The sequence below is a fragment of the Amphiura filiformis genome, chromosome 1 (genome assembly GCF_039555335.1).
Source record: "Amphiura filiformis chromosome 1, Afil_fr2py, whole genome shotgun sequence".
NCBI lineage: Eukaryota > Metazoa > Echinodermata > Ophiuroidea > Amphilepidida > Amphiuridae > Amphiura > Amphiura filiformis.
In genome coordinates this window covers 82,737,856-82,759,490 of record NC_092628.1, presented here as the reverse complement: position 1 = coordinate 82,759,490, position 21,635 = coordinate 82,737,856, and the positions used below count along the sequence as shown (strand labels likewise).

Genomic DNA, 21,635 nt, shown 5'->3' with positions numbered 1-21,635 from the left:
GCCTTTATAGTCAGGTGTATTGATTAGCTGTCGAACAGGCAATCTATACATTGATATCACAAGTGATTGGGAAGTTATAATCCCTCTTGTCCATGTCCCAGCGAGAACAAGTGCGACTAGGTGCTTCCTTTACCGCCTTGTCTAGAAACATTGCTATTCCATATCAACTCCTTGCCAATTCCATACCAAAGATTTAAAGAAACTGTGTTTGTTGATGTAGCCTGGCAAAATATATGTTGTAACCTAGCAACAATAAATATATAAAGTTTTATTGCTGACAGCAACACATTGGTAAATGTTAAGAACTATGAGATAGGTCAAACATGTTAAACCTGATTAAGCATAATTATGTTGGACATAGTAGCGACAGTTGCAGCCCTTTCAGATTTTTTAAAAACCATATGAGCGTGCATGTATTCTGTGTTCAAGAGTATGATGCCCAAGCCTCATTCCTGTTTTATTGTTTGGACAAAGATGTTATACCAATAATACTGCAAAAATGAAAAAAAATCTTGACTTCTTTCAAATTGTTTTAGTCTACATTGCTTTTGTATGTTTCTTTCATCTTGTAGTACATATTGTGTGGTAACAAACTTATAGGCTATAACTTTTAGATTGTTTGTAAAAACAAATCCACAGTGAATATGTTTTCAAACTTAAATGGAATACCTTTCTTCTTGTGGAAGGGGGACATTTTGAACAGGGGTGTATATTTCTCTTTCTTCAAATTCTTTATTTTGCATAAATAGTATTAAAGCCAAACAAGACTTGTTGTGTATTTTTACTAGTAGAGCCTTAGACTGATAGTATAGTAAGTCTAATCCACCAACCCAGCTATGAATATAACCCACAGCACTTTCCCACCTATTTAAATCCTGTGTGCTATTCTTTCACTTAATATATACTTGTAGTCATAGAAATGCAGCTAGCAGTTATACCATTGCTGTACCATGCGTGGAACATATTTGAAACTAACTTTCTCAACTTTCTTAGGCGTTTCCTTGTAACCCTTTAACTTAGTCAACTGAAAACTCTCTCCAGTGGCATAGCTAGGGGTTCTAGCACCCGACCCAAGGATACATAATGGCGCCCCTCCATTCTTGAGACAATTACGCGCGGAGCATACGAAAAATTGCACAAATACCACTAAGTAATTTTGGTTACTAAATATAATGAAGTTCAATGACTTTCAGTCTTAATTGATCTTTTAAATGACTATAGAGGCCGTCAGCGTGACGTCATATGCCGCCATCTTGTGGGTACACGCTGCGATGGTCGTTCGATCTCCATGCGTGAACAGCAAAATCACCGCGTTGTTGCGTGATAACAGCTGCGTGCCAAGCTGCGCCCAGCGCGTAGTGTCCGACGCATGAACACACAGAACATTTGTACCCACAAGATGGCGAAAGGCTGACGGCCTCTATTGTGTTGAAATGTATTGCGAAGCGCGCGAGAATTTTGATGTTCATCACTTGGAAGTCCGCAGAATTGTTGGTCAATTCAGCACCACCCCTCGAGGTGGCACCCAGGGCACGTCCCCTCTCTGCCCTGTATAAATCCACCATATTGTACTGCCTTGCCTTGCATGGGGACTAATATTGTGTACCTGCAACATTTAGCAAAAATCGTAATCAAATGATATTAATATGCATCTTTAAGCTTGAGCATGTCATGGTATATGCCCACCTTTAGGCCAATGAAAGTCGATAATGAGTTTCCCGTCACCCGCCCTCACTTCATTTTCTGACCCTCACTTGAATTCATTATTGTGATTTTCCAACAATAACAATAAAAACTGGTAATATTAGCAAAAAAACAATGAATATTTGTGCATTTTTAATCAAAATCAAAACATCCATTTTGCTACCGAACTTGCAGAATCTTTTTAGCATACTCACTTGGGCTAAACATCCATCTTTGAGTGCATGAGCAGTAAAAAAATAATGCAGTTTACACTTGCGTTTGGTCATATAATGAAAGTCACAAAAATAATGAATAATGAAAAGGTTACCTCACTTGTTTTTAGAAATTATGTGACGGGAAACTCAAGATTGATGGCTAGGGGCCTTATAAATGAATGCTTAGCACCAATTTAATATTGGCCTTTGCCAAACTTAAAAATGCCAGAGGCACATGTACATTATTTTGGACCCTGTGTACGACACTGCAATATGGCGGAGTAAATCCAATATATAGCGTTAAACATGTGAGGCAGTATGGAGAAACTCTATTTGTTTTAATAATCATCTTGCCAAATAATTGTGAATATAAAATACAGATCAATACATAGGTAAGTGTAGAATCCCCACTGGCTTCAAACACGTATTTATAATATTCTACAGTAGCGACATGTTCTTTGTAAATAAACCCTGGTTGTGATAGCAATTTATACCTATTTACGTCCTACGGTGTTGGGCTATTTTTTGAAATAGTAGAAACAGCACCGATGCGATGTTACATGTATTGCATGCCGTGTTTGCATCAGATAAAATGACTGCTCAAATAAACACATCTTGCCTAAATGCATGTGAAGCAAGAAAACGTGTTTAAGCAGTATCAGACAGAATTTATAGTTACTGTCTCAGTGTCGCCAAATTTACATGTCCCAAATTGCATAGTATATTATAATGTTGTAGACTGTGTTTGAAGATGAGGAAATTGCTCAGGTAAAAATATTTAGTTATTGAGTTTGGTTACAAATACAAGCTGTGTCAGATAGATCACCCTTTGGAAAGAAATCATTTTACAATATGAATTTTTGGCCTAATACATTTTTGCAATATTATAACATGGAGAAGTGGCCATATTTATTACTGCAAAAGGGTCGTTTGTTGTGCACTATGGCATGCACACTAAAGTGCAACAGTGTCTTTTCCACTGCTGCAAACTGTCTTTTTCTCTAGTATTATATATCCTACTTTTCGTGAGGATGATGCCAGAGACAAGAGGAAACTCAATCAGTGAAAATGGAAAAATGCTGGAAGAGGGCTTTTACTAGTGGCTAATGGTAGCTACTTATGAAATAATAGAAAATTTATACAAATGTGTAAAACTTCAAGTTAAGTGTGCCATTTTAATTTGTCATGTCTTTTGACAGCTCCAGGAAATATAAAATACTAGAGAACCTGCAGCTGCGAGGGCACCCCAGCTGTACGTGAGAGCACCACCAGCATGATAGCGATACAGTTTGACTCCCAATGACCCCATATAACATCTGACCCTAGATGTCCTTCGCTTGATGACCTCAGCCTGATTGAACAAAGTTTGAAATTTGACCCCTCCATAATGACCTTTGACCTCGGTTGACCTCAATTTTATTTCGTGCATATATTGACCTCGTATCAAGTATTCCACCACCAAGTTTGAGCCCGATCGGACAAAGTTTGAAATTCGACCCCTCCGTAATGACCTTTGACCTCCGTTGACCTTAATGATATTTCGTGCATATATTCCCCTTGTGGCAACGATTGCACCCACCAAGTTTGAGCCCGATCGGACAAAATTTGAAATTTGACCCCTCGGTAATGACCTTTGACCTCGGTTGACCTCAATTTTATTTCAGGCGTATATTCCCTTTGTAGCAAGGATTCCACCCACCAAATTTGAGCCCGATCGGACAAAGTTTGAAATTTGACCCCCCTCCGTAATGACCTTTGACCTCCGTTGACCTCAATTTTATTTCAGGCATATATTCCCTTTGTATCAAGGATTCCACCCACCAAATTTGAGCCCGATCGGACAAAGTTTGAAATTTGACCCCTCCGTAATGACCTTTGACCTCGGTTGACCTCGATTTTATTTTGGGCATATATTCCCTCTTGTATCAAGGATCCCACCCACCAAGTTTGGGCCCGATCGGACAAAGTTTGAAATCCATGACCTTTGACCTTGACCTCCGATGACCTTTAAAACTACCCGATAAACAGCGCACGCCCGGTACCCATCTATGTCTGAAATATCGAACGATGCGTCAAGCGCTGCATGTAAACGCAGAGCCGGACAGACAGACAGACAGACACACAGAGCTCATTATTTTATTAATATTAGTATAGATGGAATGAAATCTTATTTTGAAAATACATGAAATATCTGGTGGAAATTAAAAATTTGAAACTTAATTTGCTGCATTGTATCAGAAAACCACTGGATTTCATCAGGCATCTAATTGAATAGTATACAAATATTGACTGCTATGAGGGGCATGGTTAAATTATAGGCCCAAGGTGATCTCAAAACCATGCTATGACCCGAGGCGCAGCCGAGGGTCATAGCATGTTTTTGAGATCACCACGGGCGGGCGGGCCTATAATGTTAATCATGACCCGAATAAAGCAGTCAATATTTGTTTTATATACCTCATTAATATAGATTTTTGTCATCTGATTGGTTTAAAGGCCTATTTTATTGTTCATAGGCCATGGTAAAATTTACAAAGAAAGTTTTTCGTTATGAAACGATCGCGTCACTGCAACTGGCAGGCAGCGCGTTGGCACCGCGTGCGTAATACAAACACGCCATCGCGCGCGAAGAGTTTGATCGGGACGCACACCGATGATGTGAAAATGACTATACCCGGGGAATAGTCTTTTTAAAAGACTATTGCCCGAGGAATAGTTGTTTTTACGTAATTTTTAAAAAGGAGGGCATAGCTAATTCAATGACTACACTTTTAACCAATCAGTTGACAGGAAGCTATATATGAGGTATATAATTCCAGACAGAACCTAGCAAATCAAGTTATGAATTTTAATTTCAGTTTTGTATATTCTCTAATAAATGCCCTTTTTGTTTTGCGTAACATTTTCGAAAGGGGTGGGCATTCATTTTAGAATTGAATTTTTGTAATGGTAACACTTTTGTGTCAAGAATGAAAAACTGACACCCCTCTCCCCTGTGCAATGTTGGGAAATGCCAATGTCTTCAGCAGTTTTCCAAAGTGTTACAACATTGATTGATGTGGAGAGGAGAAGGGTAAATCATTGCTGTATATGTCATGTTTGTTCATAACCAAAATACACATCATTCCCATGATCAATGCAAATTATGCACAGAATTTTCAACAACTCCTCCTATACCTTTGTACAGGAGCCAACCGTTGTTAATCCGTGATGAATCCACACTTTTACTGTAAGCGTATCTGAACGCGAAGCGAGACTACAGCGTTCTGGCGAGTAGCGTAAAATTCGTCGCGCGTGGAACCTTTGTGCGTATGCAAGCTTACAAGTTGAATTCAGTATTTTCAGATAGCGGCTAAATTTTGCCGTTTTATTCTGTAGTTTTATTGATGATATGAACAGAGAAATCATCGAAGTTTTTGTAAGGCTTTGTGACAATGATTAACTGACATTTCCTCATGAAATAATCGTGAATTTATATACGATCTTTATATGCGTCCGGCGCGTCTGCGTGGTTTACTTCGCTCGGGCAGCTAAAGCTGCCCTCTCGAAGTAAACCACGCAGAGACGACTGTGACTTATCGTTGTTAAACGGTGATGAACAACGGTGAAACATGATTGAATCCTAAATGATAACTTGTACCAAGTGTTCCAAGTACTTTTTTCCAAGATTGTAGTATAGTGTTTGGCAGTGCTGCAATGCTCCACAAACAATAAGGAATTTTGTGTACTGTTCAGAGCTATTATGACAACAGTTTTGCTTCTAGAATCCAAACTGCTGGAGTAATTTAACTAAAAACTTTGAATAAGAATAATTTGGGTGACAGGCTTCAATGTGAGGTAAAAAACACCATCTAATATAATCAGGCCATCCACCTTTAATTATTACATGAATACTCTGCACCAAAATATGAATTTGTTGGCAATATTTTTGAAATGAATAAACATAAAACAGACTGCAATCTCACATTTAGTGATAATTCCATCAGACAAGTTGAGTGGTTGACTATTCCGTCATGTAAGTGAAGAGTAAGTGAATTCTAGTGTTTTTATTTAATGCATTGCATGCATTGCATCAAGCACTTAACAAACTTGACTTTGTCTCCTGACTCATCTTCTAATAGTGAAAGGTTACCAAGCATCAAGTCTTGAATTCACAATAAGGCAGTCAGTTTTTATTGCCTGTGTGCCAGATTTATGATCATCTTTTATTCAGAGTGATTTTGTAATATTTTAATGTAAGTGTCTGACTTCTTTTGTTTTTAGTTCATGCAGATATTAGGATTCTATATTTTGTTTCAGAAAAAACACTTCTCATCTCTTTGAATAAGTTCATCAGGATTGTTAGATATCAATTATTGGTAAATTATGCTTTACAAATCCACTTGATTACTCACGTTTTTAGACGTTTCATCTTCCTACGGAAGACTTCATCAGTAATGTGATGAACCAGCAACACTCCTACTCTCATCTCCAGAGGGTGTAGTTCTTTGTAATAGCTGGTCATATACATGATTGAGTGAGTATGTCCAAAGACTCATGTAAGCAAACCAGATGGATTAGAGAAGCAATGTGGATCAGAAAACGGGGGGCCAACGTTATCAACCGCGATGAAGGGACATACTCACTCAATCATGTATATGACCAGCTATTACAAAGAACTACACCCTCTGGAGATGAGAGTAGGAGTGTTGCTGGTTCATCACATTACTGATGAAGTCTTCCGTAGGAAGATGAAACGTCTAAAAACGTGAGTAATCAAGTGGATTTGTAAAGCATAATTTACCAATAATTAAACACTTCTCATGCTGCAGGGTGTTAAGTGAGAGATAAGGAATGTAAAAATTCTGAAAATATCAATTTAAGAAGAAACAGCAATTTATGCAGAAATGGAAAAACATTTTTCATTTGTTACTTGACATTTAGTGACAGTATTAATCCTACTTTAATACTGACCAATTTAAAGGTTAAGAGAATATTAAACCCTTGAGCTATTCATGTTTGGAAATGAACAGACATGTGATCAACTCATTTAGATTTTTGTGTGACAAATCCAATAAAATATACTCACTGACTTGAGCTTTCGCCATCCAGGCTGATGGCTTGATCACATGGTCATCGGCCATGTTGAATCTCACTTGGATACGAAACGAAAATCAGTCGAAAACAAAACCAAAGAGAGACATAAGGAAAAGCTAAACAATCTCAAAACTAGAAATGAAGCCAGTAGTAAGAAAGCAGACGTTTCAGAACCCGACCTTAGCGGGTCCCAGTTGAAGAAATGGAGAGAAAAGTGGGTCAAAAACATTTCCGATAAACCCTATCGGATCCACAGCAAAAGTTGCTCGTGGCGTGGTTTGAATTTTGCTGTGTCTGTAAACAAGATCCCACACGAAGAATACATCGTGGCGTGTAAGAAATTGCCATGGGAAGAAGCACAGAGTCTTAGAGCAGAGGTAGTTGGTACCTTGAAGTCTGCAAAACTCCCGAAATCCAACATTACCAAGGAGGAGAGAGTGGCGTTAGGTGAGCTTAAGAAATCAAACGATTTGTTAATAATGGGTGCTGACAAAGGGAAGTGCACTGTAGTTCAGACCAAAGATATTTATGAACAGAAGGTTAATGAGATGCTCAGTGACCAAAACACCTATGAAAAACTGAGCAAAGATCCCACGCCTAGGTACAAAAGAAAGTTGGTAGACATCATGAAAAGGCTCAAATCGGAGGATAAGATCGACGAAGGTCAATACAGATTGTTGTACCCCACAGCTGAAAACACCCCCCGGCTCTACTGCACCACCAAAATTCATAAAACGGGGAATCCGATCTGCCCCATAGTTGACTATACAGGTTCAATTGGCTATCAGACCTCTAAAGCATTAGCTGAAATTCTCGCTCCATTAGTCGGCACCTCGGAACACCACGTGGTTAATTCAAAGTCCCTAAGCGGAGGAGATGATGGGGATATGCATCGGCGATGGTGATATTTTAATTCACATGATGTCGTTTCCCTATTCACCAACACTCCCATAGAAAAATGTCTTGACATCATCAAGGAACGGCTAGAAAATGACAAAACACTCAAAGACAGAACAAAACTAAATACGGAAGACATCATCGAGCTCTTACAATTTATCCTCACAACCACGTATTTCAGCTTTCGCGGACAAATCTTTCGCCAGATTTTCGGTGCAGCCATGGGAAGTCCGGTCAGCGCAATCGTGGCTAATCTTTTCATGGAGTGGTTAGAGAAAGAGGCCATAATGACAGCACCACTAGATTGTAAGCCAAAGTACTGGAGGAGATACGTTGGCGATGTTTTAGAGATCATTCAGAAAGATACTACACTCAAGCTTACAGAACATCTCAACACCATCGATCCTACGGGCAGCATAAAGTTTACCCATGAGGAAGAAGACCAGGGGAAAATCCCCTTCCTGGATACTCTAATAGTTCGCAAGGAAGATGGTTCGGTAAAAATGCTCGTGTACCGTAAAAAGACCCATACGGATCAGTATCTTAATTTCAAGTCTCAACACCCACTCCACCAGAAGCTCGGTGTAATTAGAACGCTCATGGACAGAAAGGATAATATAGTGACGGAAGAAGTAGACAAAAGGGAAGAAGAAAGAAAGATCAAGAACGCTTAATGGAATGTGGTTACCCCAAGTGGGCGTTTGACAGAGTCAAACACCAGATGGAAGCAAAAACCAAAGAGCCAAAAAAGCCTAAGAAATCCGACGAAACACCATCAAAAGGTATGGTTGTGATCCCCTATGTCGAAGGTCTTTCTGAACAACTCCAAAGGATTTTTCAAAAGCACAAAATTTCAACAGCCATGCGACCTACAAACACACTCAAAAGCATTCTTGTGCATCCCAAAGACAAGAAAGACATCTTAGAAACCAGTGACGCAGTTTACGAAATCCTCTGCAAAGGTTGTGATAAGTCGTATGTGGGAGAAACAGGAAGGCAATTCGGCGTCCGTCTAAAAGAACATCAAAAAGACTCTGAAACGGTCAAAGACACAAAGTTCACCAGAGCAAATAGAAAAGCGTCAACATCAGAACAACATAAGTCAGCGATCACAGATCACGTCGCCCAAGAAAATCATGTCATCAATTGGGAGGGGGCCAGCATACTAGACAAAGACTCAAATGCTGTTTCAAGAAGAATCCGAGAATCAATTCAGATCCGCAAGAAGGGGCTAATGCAATCAACCGCGATGACGGCTCTTTTTCTCTGAGTCACGTATATGATCCACTGCTAAAACAAACTTTGATCCCGAGGAGTGAGAGTGCATCCAAACACCATGGAAATGCAGTGGACCAGATCACTTGTGATCAAGCCATCAGCCTGGATGGCGAAAGCTCAAGTCAGTGAGTATATTTTATTGGATTTGTCACACAAAAATCTAAATAATTTGATCTACAATCCTACCGATGCATCTGTTTACGGATGTGATCAACTCATTTCAATTACAACATCCACTAAACTGATTTACCTTAAAAAAATCTTTAAAAAAATCCCCAAAAATTGAAAGTTAACAAATCACTTGTGCAGAAAAATAAGCATTTCAATCACAATAATACATTCATGGGGGGGGGGTCAAGTAGTGTTTATGTTAATTGCAAAATTCAATTTCATTAATAAACTAACCTGTAGCTGCTATTATGTTGTTGTCTAACTGTTATATGTTATGTGTAAGTGCTAACATTTTATACTAACAATATTTCTTTTTCTATCTTTGTATTTTTTCTTTCTCCTTATTGCTAACATTACAAGCAGCTTAGGATATGTGAACAGATGGCCCAATGGCCGTCGCCTTTTTCAAGTCACCCTTTAACCGCTACAAGGCAAGGATTTTAACTTACGTGTCAGGTGACAAACTGGTTAGTTTTGGCTCTGCAGTAAATTTTCTCTCTTCACATATTTTTACAAGTTTTAGACTTTTTAGATATATGTTGAATGTCAAATTGCAATGTATACGTACAGAATTATATGTATTGTATGCCTTGAAAACTTCGCAAAATTTTAAATGTTGTTCAATTCAAACCAAAAGAGTTATACCAATTCAATTGATCCTTAGGCATCCTCACACATGTTAGATCAAGTTCAACTTGATGAAAAACAAGTTGTACTTTAACTTGACTCCAGGAGTTCCAAGTTCATATTGCCCATAGCAAAGCTTCTCTTTATGAATTGTTAAGATGACAAACAAGGCATTATCTAGTTTTCTTTTGCATGGCATGACACTCAATGTTTCCTCCATTTTGATAGATATTCCAGAAGTACAGAATAAAAGGTGGCCTTGTCTCACGGGATTTCGTTGCCAAAATTGTAACACTATTTTGAATTGTATAAATATTTACAATCGGCAAAAATAACCAGTTTGCAATTATGATGACATTAAGGGTGTTCATACATGAATTTTAGATCAAAAGCCACATGTTCGGTGGATATAAATAACATTTTTAATGTTTTCAGCATGTTGCCGATGGTTAAAGTGGATTTTTTAACAAAATTTTACATTATGCTGAAAGACATGTGGAGTGTTTGTAATTTACTTAGTTGCAGGACAACGAACAAGTGCATGTCAGAATTTGATTCTCATAGAAGACATGACAAAAATTTAGCATCTTAGTGCCAATATTATAAAATCGTGCAGGTCTAAAGTCTAAGCATTTTCAGAGTGCTTGATTTTACATTTTGAAAAAGTATCGAAATTGCCTTTTTGGAACTTATCTCAAAAATGATATCAATATCTGAATACATCTTTATAATAATTTTTCAAAAAAAATTGATTCATTTCATAATGTTGTCACTCTAGATGACAATTTTGATTTGAAAAGCAAGAACTGTTCTGGACTCTGGAATTGGGAGTGATAGTGGGTTGGAGTCCAACTGGTAACACTCTCTTCTTCACCCTTTCGTCATTCATATAAACCATCATAAGGGAAAGAATTGAGTCCTGTCAGCTGGACTAGTCAGAAAATAGTCTTAGCTTTAAGTATGAACACCCTTTATCCATTGTTAAACATCCACTTGAACATCCAACAAGTGAAATATACATCTCTGCTACCATTGTAATAATTAGAAGGAGATCAAAAGCAAATGTGCATTGTCCATGTGGCTAATATGGAGTTATGTTTCTCAAATATCAGGGCTGATTGTCCTTACACGGATGGAATCAAAACCAAACCGCTGATGAACTGCTGGCCCCATGACAACTGGGCGTTTGGGCCTGGTTTCTATTGTTCGTATAGAATATGGTCAAACCACCGGTTCTGCCAGAAGCCATCCCTAAATTGCTTGTGTGTAAAAAGATATCACAACTGCATTGTAGAAAATTGCCAATGTGTGTAGCAGTCTTTGACTTGCGCACTTTTCGCAACAATGCATATATGTCTTTTATCTCCCGAACTCATCTCTGGTGATTTTATACACATCCAGTCCATATCATCATATTTGGAATTATCATATCACATTTATAATCTTTTGGTTTGTACTTTTGTCAATTCAGTCCATGTCCTCATTTGGAATTATGATATCACATTTATAATCATTTGGTTTGTACTTAAGTCAATCCAGTCATTATACTTGGAATTGTCATTTCACATTTATAATCTTTTGGTTTGTACTTCTGTCAATCCATTCATATCCTCATATTTGGAATTGTCATATCATATTTATAGTGTTTTGGTTTGTATTTCAGTCATGTCAGTGGCACATGTTGCTATCATCTGTGATCTGTAGTTTGTGCACGTTTCTGTCGTTTCATAAGAATTCAAATGCAATATCTGTTCAAAACCACCATCTTTAAATGGGCCATTTCTGTTCATGCAGGTATTATGAAATTGTGTGAAGTGACATTTTGAGCAATTTTGTGTATTCAGCAAGTCAGTTATTGTCTTTCATGAATTGTGTTCATATAAAAGGGTGAAAAGGAATATACATGTACATTGAAATCTGCCAAGTGGGGAATATTTATTGCTATTTTTGGCTCGGCTCAATGTATGGATTTATTTCTTGCCAATGTTTGTGAAGAACATGAAGAAATAGGAAATTGAACAATTTTAATTTGATAGACGGGTGGATATACTGTATTGAATGACAAAAATATATGAGAGAGCAAGAGAGGAGAGAGAGAGAGGGTACGAGAGAGAGGGGGAGGACCCAACTTATATCATTATAGTGTACACTCTGTCTCACAGCTTGTAAATCATCCAGCCATGATGTGTTAGATTTTGTTTTCATATCATCACATTTTTCACATATACATGTACTAAAGGTTGTGCACTACAAAATCAAAGTATTTTGGTCTTTTTTGTCTCTGTGTATACAAAATGAGAGTTGTTTAACTGGGTTTTCTTATTAAAACAAAATTAAATTAAGTTGTATGGATGTTCGCTTTATTCTTGACAAAAGAATAATGATGCCAAAAATATGACGGGAAATAAGTATGTATAGCTCCTCAATAGTGCAACTCATACTCATGATGTGTTCGTTTAGAATCAAATGCAATGTTACCTGGAAGTGCATTTTCTCAAAGTATAGTACATTAACATTCAGAAGCCATAAAATGTTTTGGGACTTTTATTTTGTCAACATTTTACAGTCAAAGTGAACATTTTACATGTACTTTGAGAGTCAGATTTACTTGCAGTAGTCAGTACACATAAAAGCTTACATACAGGTATGCTAAACTGTCTTGGGTCATAGCATGTACTTTTTGACGCTGTATGTTGTAAACCTTAACTTTACTGTCCGAGTGGGTAGGTACACATGGATAAATGCAAGGAAGCAGAGTCAGCTGAGACAACAAGACAGAATATGATGCATTGCTGGGGATGAAAAAAGCTCAAATGATCAGGATGAACCCTGGGGCCTCAACGATGGCAGTGATTTGGTTGCTTGCAAGACAACATAAAACAAGGGGCCATTTGGTGAGAGATTTGACACCCCGTGAAAAAGACTTTTAACTTGGGGGAAAACATAAAATGGGATAATGATAATAATATATTGGAAGGTCTTATGGTATATAATGAGGCTTCTTAATATGTGGAACTGGTGATAATTGATCATGTGGGGTATCATTCCATCAGGTAACAAAGCCTGACCCATCATGTAATTGGGTCATAAAATTAAATCAGGTAGTTCAATTTTGTTATGATCCAGGAGTATATTTCATGGAGTCAGTGTCCCTGCACCCCTTTCACTATAAAAATTGAGTCTGCAGCACCAGCACTGATTGAAATTCATTTATATAAATAAAAGTATTATACAATATCGTGTTTGAAATATTCCTGACATTTCAAGAAGAGACCGATAGAAGTGGAAAATGTTGAAAGTTCAAACTTTTGACATTTTATTATTTGCCACCTTGACATTCACTAGATGGGTTCAACATCTTCACATCTTCATATCAAGAATTTGTCATAGACTTATTTGTCAAATTTCAATCACAATTTGTGACAGTCCACCATGAGCATCTTGTAAAGTTGGGGCCTGTCGTAAGCTTTAAAATAATACTCATATGATATCGAGAAATGGTGCACTTTTATACGAATACCACTTTCATGTTGCACTGTAACTCAATGTCATATTTACCAACTTTAATAGAGGTTCATCGTGGACGTTTGTGTAATAAATGCAACACAAAAAGTACTATAAACATTTAGATAAAGTCATGACCAACATTATATATATCTGTTAGTAATAGTATAGTATTTTATCAATAGAATATCATTCAGATAGTAATATAATGAATATGGTATGTTTTTAACAGATCGGATGGGAAACAAACACCACAAGGGTGGAATAAATATCAACATGAATTGGTAAATAAAATTATGTTGTGATTAAGCAAAATGAGTGTGGCTTATTGGCTCATAAGGCCCCACAAATTGTTGTGTTGTGGTGGTTTTTTAATGATGATTTTTACAGGTATGTTCAACAAATCATTTTTCACTTAAAAATTAATATTTTATTGAAAGACCAGTCTTAAATTGATTATCCAACATGTATCCAATAGTCAAATTGACAAAATTAATGCCCCTGTAGAAGAAGCATTATTTAATATTTGTGGGGATTTTTAAAAACTGAATCCAAAACTGTGCAACAACATTGGTTACAGGTCAATAGTCTGACAGGTCATTGAAAACCAAAAAACTTGGTTATAGACCCTTAGCTCTTCCCTAACCCTAACCGTAAACTTCAACCCTATAACCTAAGCCCTAATTCTAACCCTAAACATAACCATAACCCAAAATCTAACCTAATCCTATCCCAAACACTCACCCTAACCATATCCCCAAACCTAATCCTAACATAAAATGCCATAAACCTAACTTTTAACCTTTTTCTGACTAATGACTCTTCGAATTAATGCACTGTTCCCTGTAAGCTCAAAAATCTGTTTTTTAACATATAATGCCCCATTTGATTATCTATGTAATTTTGATGTTGATTATAAATGTTTCTTAAGGGGGTACTACACCCCTGGCCAATTTTGTGCCTATTTTTGCATTTTTCTCACAAATTAAAGCGCATTGGTGACAAGTAATATATGTATATTATAGGGGCAAGGACTACAACTACTGCACTGGATTTTTTTTTCAGCACAGATGTGGAGTTACAGTCAAAAATGAGGGAAAACCAATATTTGATCAATAAATCAATAACTACTTGTCTTGAGTTGCTGAATTTTCCAGTGCAGTAGTTGTAGTCATTGCCCCTATAATATACATATCTTACTTGTCACCAATGCGCTGTAATTTTTGAGAAAAATGTAAAAATAGGCACAAAATTGGCCAAGGGTGTAGTACCCCCTTAATGTTTTAAAAATGTAAACCAAATGTAATTTGGCCTTTGGCCACAATTTTGTGAGTGAAATAAAATACAATACAATGACAATACAATACAATGCAATTACTTCAACTTGCAAATTAGAACCATGATTATATGTGTTTTTTTGAAGTTTCAATTTATGATGTCAAAAGTAATTTGAGTTTCTTCTTTTATGAAAGACTACTTGGTGCACTGCGTTGGAAATCTCATTTAAATCGGGCTTTGCGTTTGGAGATAAATTGAGTATTTCGTAACTGCTGAAAGCCAATCAAATATTTATATTTAAATGCCAATATTGATCATATGGGCTAAAGAACTCATTAAGCTTAATCACATCAATTGTATTGCTATAATAGTAGTACACAAAGGTACTTGTCCACATGTTTAATAAATAGTATATGCCAGCAGCAATATAGCCTATATATACAACATTTCAGTGTCATGAATAATACGGTACCATACTGACATTCTGTAATCATATTGATTTGTCTGCAAGTCAAGTATACCACATAAATGGGCTATTCCAGTTGAAATATGTATGCCCTATGGAAGACCTGACTTTAATCTTCCACACAAGGAGTGTAAATTTCAAATGGGTGACTCCATTTAAAATCTACATGTGTAGGGGGTGTATGGATTTCAAATAGAATAGCCCAAGACACATTAATAGACCTACATGTACATGTACATATATTTATTTCTACAGCAATGTATATCCACATTTCACAAAACAGAAGCAGTTTTGAAATAATGTACCCAAACATCTATTTGCGACCCATCACATTGATACACTGCTGTGAGAAAAACAGAAAAGGATACGGATTTGTGCTATATTTGTCACATAACATCAATCAACAATATTCTTCATCAGACATGTGTGATATGCCATTTTTAAAACACAGCACATAACAAAAGCAGTTCTTGAAGACAATTGCTGTGTTTTGATTTGGGAGTCATATTTATATAATGAACATGCTTACAAACATATGTTACATTGTTTAATGTCAGCAATGTCAGTACAGGTCAGCCAGATATCATATCATCCATTATAGGATATACAAATAACAACAGCTCCTAGGATAACATGCAGGTAAGTAGATATGGTTACACATGTATACTGTATGGAGGGAAATGTTATCAGCGGAACGATACTTCATTTTTTTCTCCAGAATTTGACCAGGGAAGATACCTTACACTTCCCACAATGCATTTCCACCCTATTCCGATTTGCCCCGGGGATTTGCCATTCAGTGCTAAATGGGTTGATAGTGCTTAGAAATACCTCAATTGCAAGATGAGCTCTGTATGTTATTAATTGAGATATTTTTTATCCATCATATTTATTCATGATTTGTATCATGACTGTATAGTATATTTTATGTGAGCTTTTGAAATTGTGCATGCAGATTTTTGGTTAACAACCACTGTTAGCATTTTTTGGTTGCCCAGTGTTTGATTTAGTTGTCCGGGGTGAATGGACAACCACTTATTTGAACGCTGATGTACACGATATATGCATATATCCTCTATGGTATATAGGTAAAATTTCATATTTATACAAAATTGTACATAGACACAAACAATGGTGGAAAAATGTCCTCGGTATGTCGATTGAGTACAGATTCAGACGTCCACGTTTGTTTAGTCCTAAAGTTCATCCACATTTGGAGGTGATTACATGTTGGGTGTGTATTAAAGTTTGGTTAAAGTTTCTAAAATGGCTCCCTCTTCCAAAGTAGAATGCCCTTACCCTATCATTGCATGGATTGATCTCAGGTGTTGGACGTGCCCACCAATATTCTGTGATTATAATGATCGCAACCACTAAGAACTGCGCACCTCGAGAACTGTGAAATTCTAGTTTTTTTTTAATTTTTTATTTAAAATTTTACATAAAATGAGCAAATGTGGCCAACTTGGATTGTTCTGGATAGGCCATCGCCTCCATTTGCTTCCAATTATTAATGGGTCATGAGGAGACATTAGTTGTGGGATACACTGTAAAACGGAATCTGTTGTACAGACGTGTGTGTGGAATTAATTGGCACATTCACAGTAGTGGGAGTAATTACTGCATGATTACTGCCATACAGGTATGCCAGCAATGAAGACAAGTGATGAACTTTGCTTTCTTGACAAGATAAGAGCAGGGAAGATATTCCAGTTGAAATCCACACACCCACTATGGAAGACATGACCTTAATCTCCCATACAGGGCGATAGATTTCATCTGCAGGCCCACATTCAGGTAACCCCATTTGAAATTCACTTTCCAATTGTGGAAGATTAAGGGCATGTCTTCCTTAGATATATGGATTTCAACTTAACTGGAATAGCCCAATACAGCAATTACAAATGCAGATACATGTAGATAAGTGGAATTTGTGTGTTTATTTATTTGCAATTAAATCCAGTCAAAGGAGTAAGTTTACACTTGAGACTATTGGGTTTTGTCATCAAGGATCTCAAAAGTGATATAATCCACTACTTCAACCAAAACATTATTTTGCATTCAGCTCCACAAAGGATTCCGTGTGATCAATACGGTAGATTGAAAATGGATCTACTACAATCATTACCTAGCTGGGGGGTTTACACCCCCCAGCTAGGTACTGTAATGCTATCCGATTCTTCTTTCTTCTTCTGTCAACAAATTTCAAAATGCTTCTCTTCCTACATGTTACACCCTACAATTACGTAACTTGCACATATGTACCGGCTATATCCAGTGCCCATAGGGTGCAAACAGAATTGGGGTCAAAAGTCATTAAGGGGGCATTTCGGTATTTAACCAAATACTTCCAAAATGCTTCTTCTGCCACATATTACATAGCACGATGACGTCACTTACACATGTGCATCGGCTTTACCCAGTGCCCATACCTTGCACACAGAATTGGGGTCAAAGGTCATTAAGGGGTAAAATCTTACAATTGCATTATCTGGACATCTGTAAGGAGTATGGGGCTCAAACTCGATACAATGAATCTCATGACCAGGGGAACATTTTATGGGGTCAGGTCAAAGGTCATGCAGAGGTCAAATTTTAGAAACGCATTTCCTGGACATCTGTAAGGGGTACGTTGCTCAAACTTGGTGACAACAAACTTAATGATCAGGGGAACATGTTGGAACACTTTGCAGGGGTCAGGTCAAAGGTTATCTGGGGTCAAATCTTTATAACTTCATTTTCTGGATATCTGCAAGGGGTATGGGGCTCAAACTCAGTGACAACAAATCTCATGACCAGGGGAACATTTTGGAGGTGTCAGGTCAAAGGTCATGTAGAGGTCAAATTTTCTAAATGCATTTTCTGGACATCTGTTAGAGTACGGGCTCAAACTCCACAACAAACTTACTGACCTGGGGAACATTTTGGAACACTGTGCAAGGGTCATGTCAAAGGTCATCTGTGGTCAAATCGTAGAATTTCATTTTCTGGATATCTGTAAAAGGTACGGGGCTCAAACATGGTGACAACAAACCTCAAGACCAGGGGAACATTATGGAACATCATGCATGGGTCAGGTCAAAGGTCATCTGGGGTCAAATCTTAGAATTGAATTTTTTGGACATCTGTTAGGAGTACGGGACTCAAACTCGGTGAAAACAAACCCCATGACCAGGGGAGCATTTTTGGAACATTTTGTAGGGGTCAGATACCTCCACAACACCAACATGCCCCAGCTAGGTTTGTGGTCTATGACCACCATTTGCCACTAGTTGTAAACTGCTGTTTAGTGTACATTTGCTGTAACATTATTATATTGACATTTAAACACACAATGACATGTTCCTGTGTCATATTCGTATTACGCGGGCTTTGGATGTCGACATTTTCCCATGATGCACTGCATATTTTGACCTTTTCCTAGCTACCGTTGGAGGCGCATCATTTTGTGAATCGACCGAATTGTAACCTCCAAAACATGTCCGATTGAAGTTTAATAAGATTGCGCTCACACAATGAAATTATTTGATTTCAATGAAAAGTGTGTATTTGATAGATGACAATCACATGCTTATGAATGAAATAAATATTAACATAACACTGTACTTTAATCTCATCAAACTTCCATGTATCACTGCATGGCAACCTGAATCTCATTTCACCTTGCCATTATCTTTATTCTCATGTTACCATGGAAACATGGACAAACATAATGCACCTTAATTTAAGAGTACATTAATCATGTTGATAATGTCATCAGTAGAAGTCATTTGTTGGATTAAATGATCCTATAGCGGACCTTTTGCAAATAGCAATATATTTTGATGGTTTGAAATTACACAATGATATCAATTGTCTGCAGCATGTTCCCATTGATGGAAAGTTGCAAGTGTTTTCTCATTGTTTTTTGCACTTTGTTAAATCACTGCCTATTTCAATTTGATTGTTAATAATGATGTCTCTTTGATATTGCCAGACACATTTATCTTCATTAGCATTTCAAATGCAGTTCTCCAAGTCACTAACACAGACTGAGTAAGTGGGTGAACATTGAACTGTAATAGGTTCTTGTAAGATCAGCATCTGGAATTGAAAATGTAATGAAATAGAAATAATATTTAGATATTTTTACTAAACTGGAACAGTTGTTAAAATTCAAATTTTTGCATTTTTGGATTAAGCATAAAAATGTTGCAATAAAAATAGAAATGACAAATCAATCAAATAACATTTGCAATGTTTTATTAAATAAGTATGAGCTATTATGATCAATTTGACTAATATTTTTTTCTAGTTGATCACTTGACTGAGCAGGTATGCAAGCAATCTGTGATTGCTAAAGCATATCAAAACGTTAGGGTACCCTAAGCATCATTACTCATTTTCTTATTTCATTCCATTAACAACCGCGCGTACCGTCCACTGACATCAACAAAAATCAAAAATTTTCCCAAATCATTTGTATTACTAAAATCACAACTTTGAAATTATTAGTCATATATCATAGTCGATATACCAAAACAAACATGTGAATGTCCTGCAATTTATGATCGCATCGAAAATAATGTAGATGATATTGTTTACTCGCAAATAATTTTTATTAACCTCCACCTTTTGTATTAAAAATGTTTCGTTTTCTGCCTGAAATCCACGTTTTTCAACTTTTCTATGATTTTCTACGTATTTTGACCATTGATCTCAAAGCGTTATAATGACATGGAACCATTGTATACCTGGTCGAGGTATCCAATTGAAGCTTGGGATGTTTCCAAGCTTATCATCTAAGAAAGAATCTGATTTGTCAAGTATCTCACTCGCCGGATCGCGTACAGCGAAAAATCTGAAAAAAATTGGTACGAGCAAAAACCCCAAATCACCTCTGCTTGAACTAGGTATTGGTCTTTGCCGCATTCTGTACACCGTCCGTGCAGTGAGCCGGTTCGTATGTTGAGGTTTCACGAAGGTTAAAGATGGTAATCTGAGACTGCATTGAACTACACACAGAGATTGCGTTTGACCTTGTGATCCCTATAAGCAGTGTTGGAAAGAAGTTATAAGTCGCAGTTTGTAATGGGTCTCTCACAGCTAAAACGTTTTGATATGTACAAGAAAGTGTTGTGCTTATACATACAGTTTTCCTTTCATATCAAATGTAGCATGATAAAGTATTGTGTATTTCATCTTGTTGGTGCCAAAAGGTGTTATCATCTGTAGTTATAGTTGCCATATGTTATTTGTATTTGGTATCTCAAGTACAATGCCATAATGGATACAGGCTATATCAAAATGATTGGTACCCATCAGCTTTGTTGCCTAATAAAACACCTGCTTCTTACACATTTAACATTTGATCCTCTTGAAATGACTACAAATAATTTACTCTCTAATGACTTTTTGTGACATGAACTTACAAATTAGGTGGCTGTTATGACCAGGGCCGTAGCAAGCGGGGCGGCCGGGGATGCCATGGCCGCCCCACTTTTTGAGAAATTTGTTATGTTTTTCTTTATATCTTTATTTCAATTTGGGCATAAATTTGTATTTTGGCCGCCCCACATTTGTGATGGCCGCCCCACATTTTTTAACCTTGCTACGGCCCTGGTTATGACGCATTTTGATGTGGCAGTCTTGGCCATGTTCACTGGATATTGATGGGTACCAATCATGTTGATACACTCTACAGTAAGCCAAAAAATTAAGGTACCAGTTATGTTCACCCCCTGTATATCGTAAATAAAGACAGATATGTCATAATTGGAACCAGCAGCCAATAGCTGCATCTTTTAGCTCGAATTTAAGACCTCATTTGTTGAATTTGTTCTAGAAATAAAAACACGACGATCCAAAAACCCAAGGAAGATGCCAATTTAAAAGTTGCAGTTTGCTATATTGCATGCCCTATTGAATTGTAAGCAAAGCGTTTGCGAACAAGATAACTAGCGCTTCCATTGATTAGCATGTTAAAACTAGCGTCATGCTTTCATTGATTAGAACACAAAAGTGCAACTTTTGATTTCGTTTCTTTATAAACATTCTAGATTACCGTTTCTTTAATTCTCAACCAATTTCAACAAATAAGGTTTTGAATCAGAGCTAAAGAGTTCAGGTATTAGCTGCTTGTTTTAATTTTGACATACCTGTCTTTATTTAGGATATACAGGGGTGAACACAACTGGTACCTTAATTCTTTGGCTTACTGTATAGTGTCTATCAGATTTCACTTACATTCATGATGCTTTGTAGATGTAGTGTAACTCAAACACATCATAATTGCAATTAGTATGTTATACATGAACAATGGATTTGAATTAGGTAAACAGGTGATGGACATTTTAAGTAAAGATGGGTTTATAGAATTGAAATCCATTGTAAAGATATGCTGGGTACATAGACTTATTACAACTTAACAGTGAGCTACTTGGAGCATAAATAAGGCTAAC

At 37.0% G+C, this 21,635-nt stretch overlaps 1 protein-coding gene across 9 annotated transcripts in view; it reads left to right on the top strand.

Annotated features, from left to right (window-relative positions):
• The window catches only part of LOC140154973 (endothelin-converting enzyme 1-like), a 237,286-nt gene that overhangs the window by 101,723 nt on the left and 113,928 nt on the right, over nucleotides 1–21,635 (top strand). For 3 of the 9 annotated variants that reach the window (XM_072177676.1, XM_072177690.1, XM_072177682.1), the window contains one exon: nucleotides 9,684–9,751. The exons of 3 other annotated variants lie outside the window; for them this stretch is intronic. In XM_072177676.1, the coding sequence (XP_072033777.1) occupies nucleotides 9,710–9,751 (42 nt within the window). In that variant the 5' untranslated portion in view covers nucleotides 9,684–9,709. Of the gene's footprint in view, nucleotides 1–9,683; nucleotides 9,788–21,635 lie in introns of all 9 variants that reach the window. 3 more of the 9 variants (XM_072177654.1, XM_072177670.1, XM_072177661.1) reach the window with 1 other exon arrangement.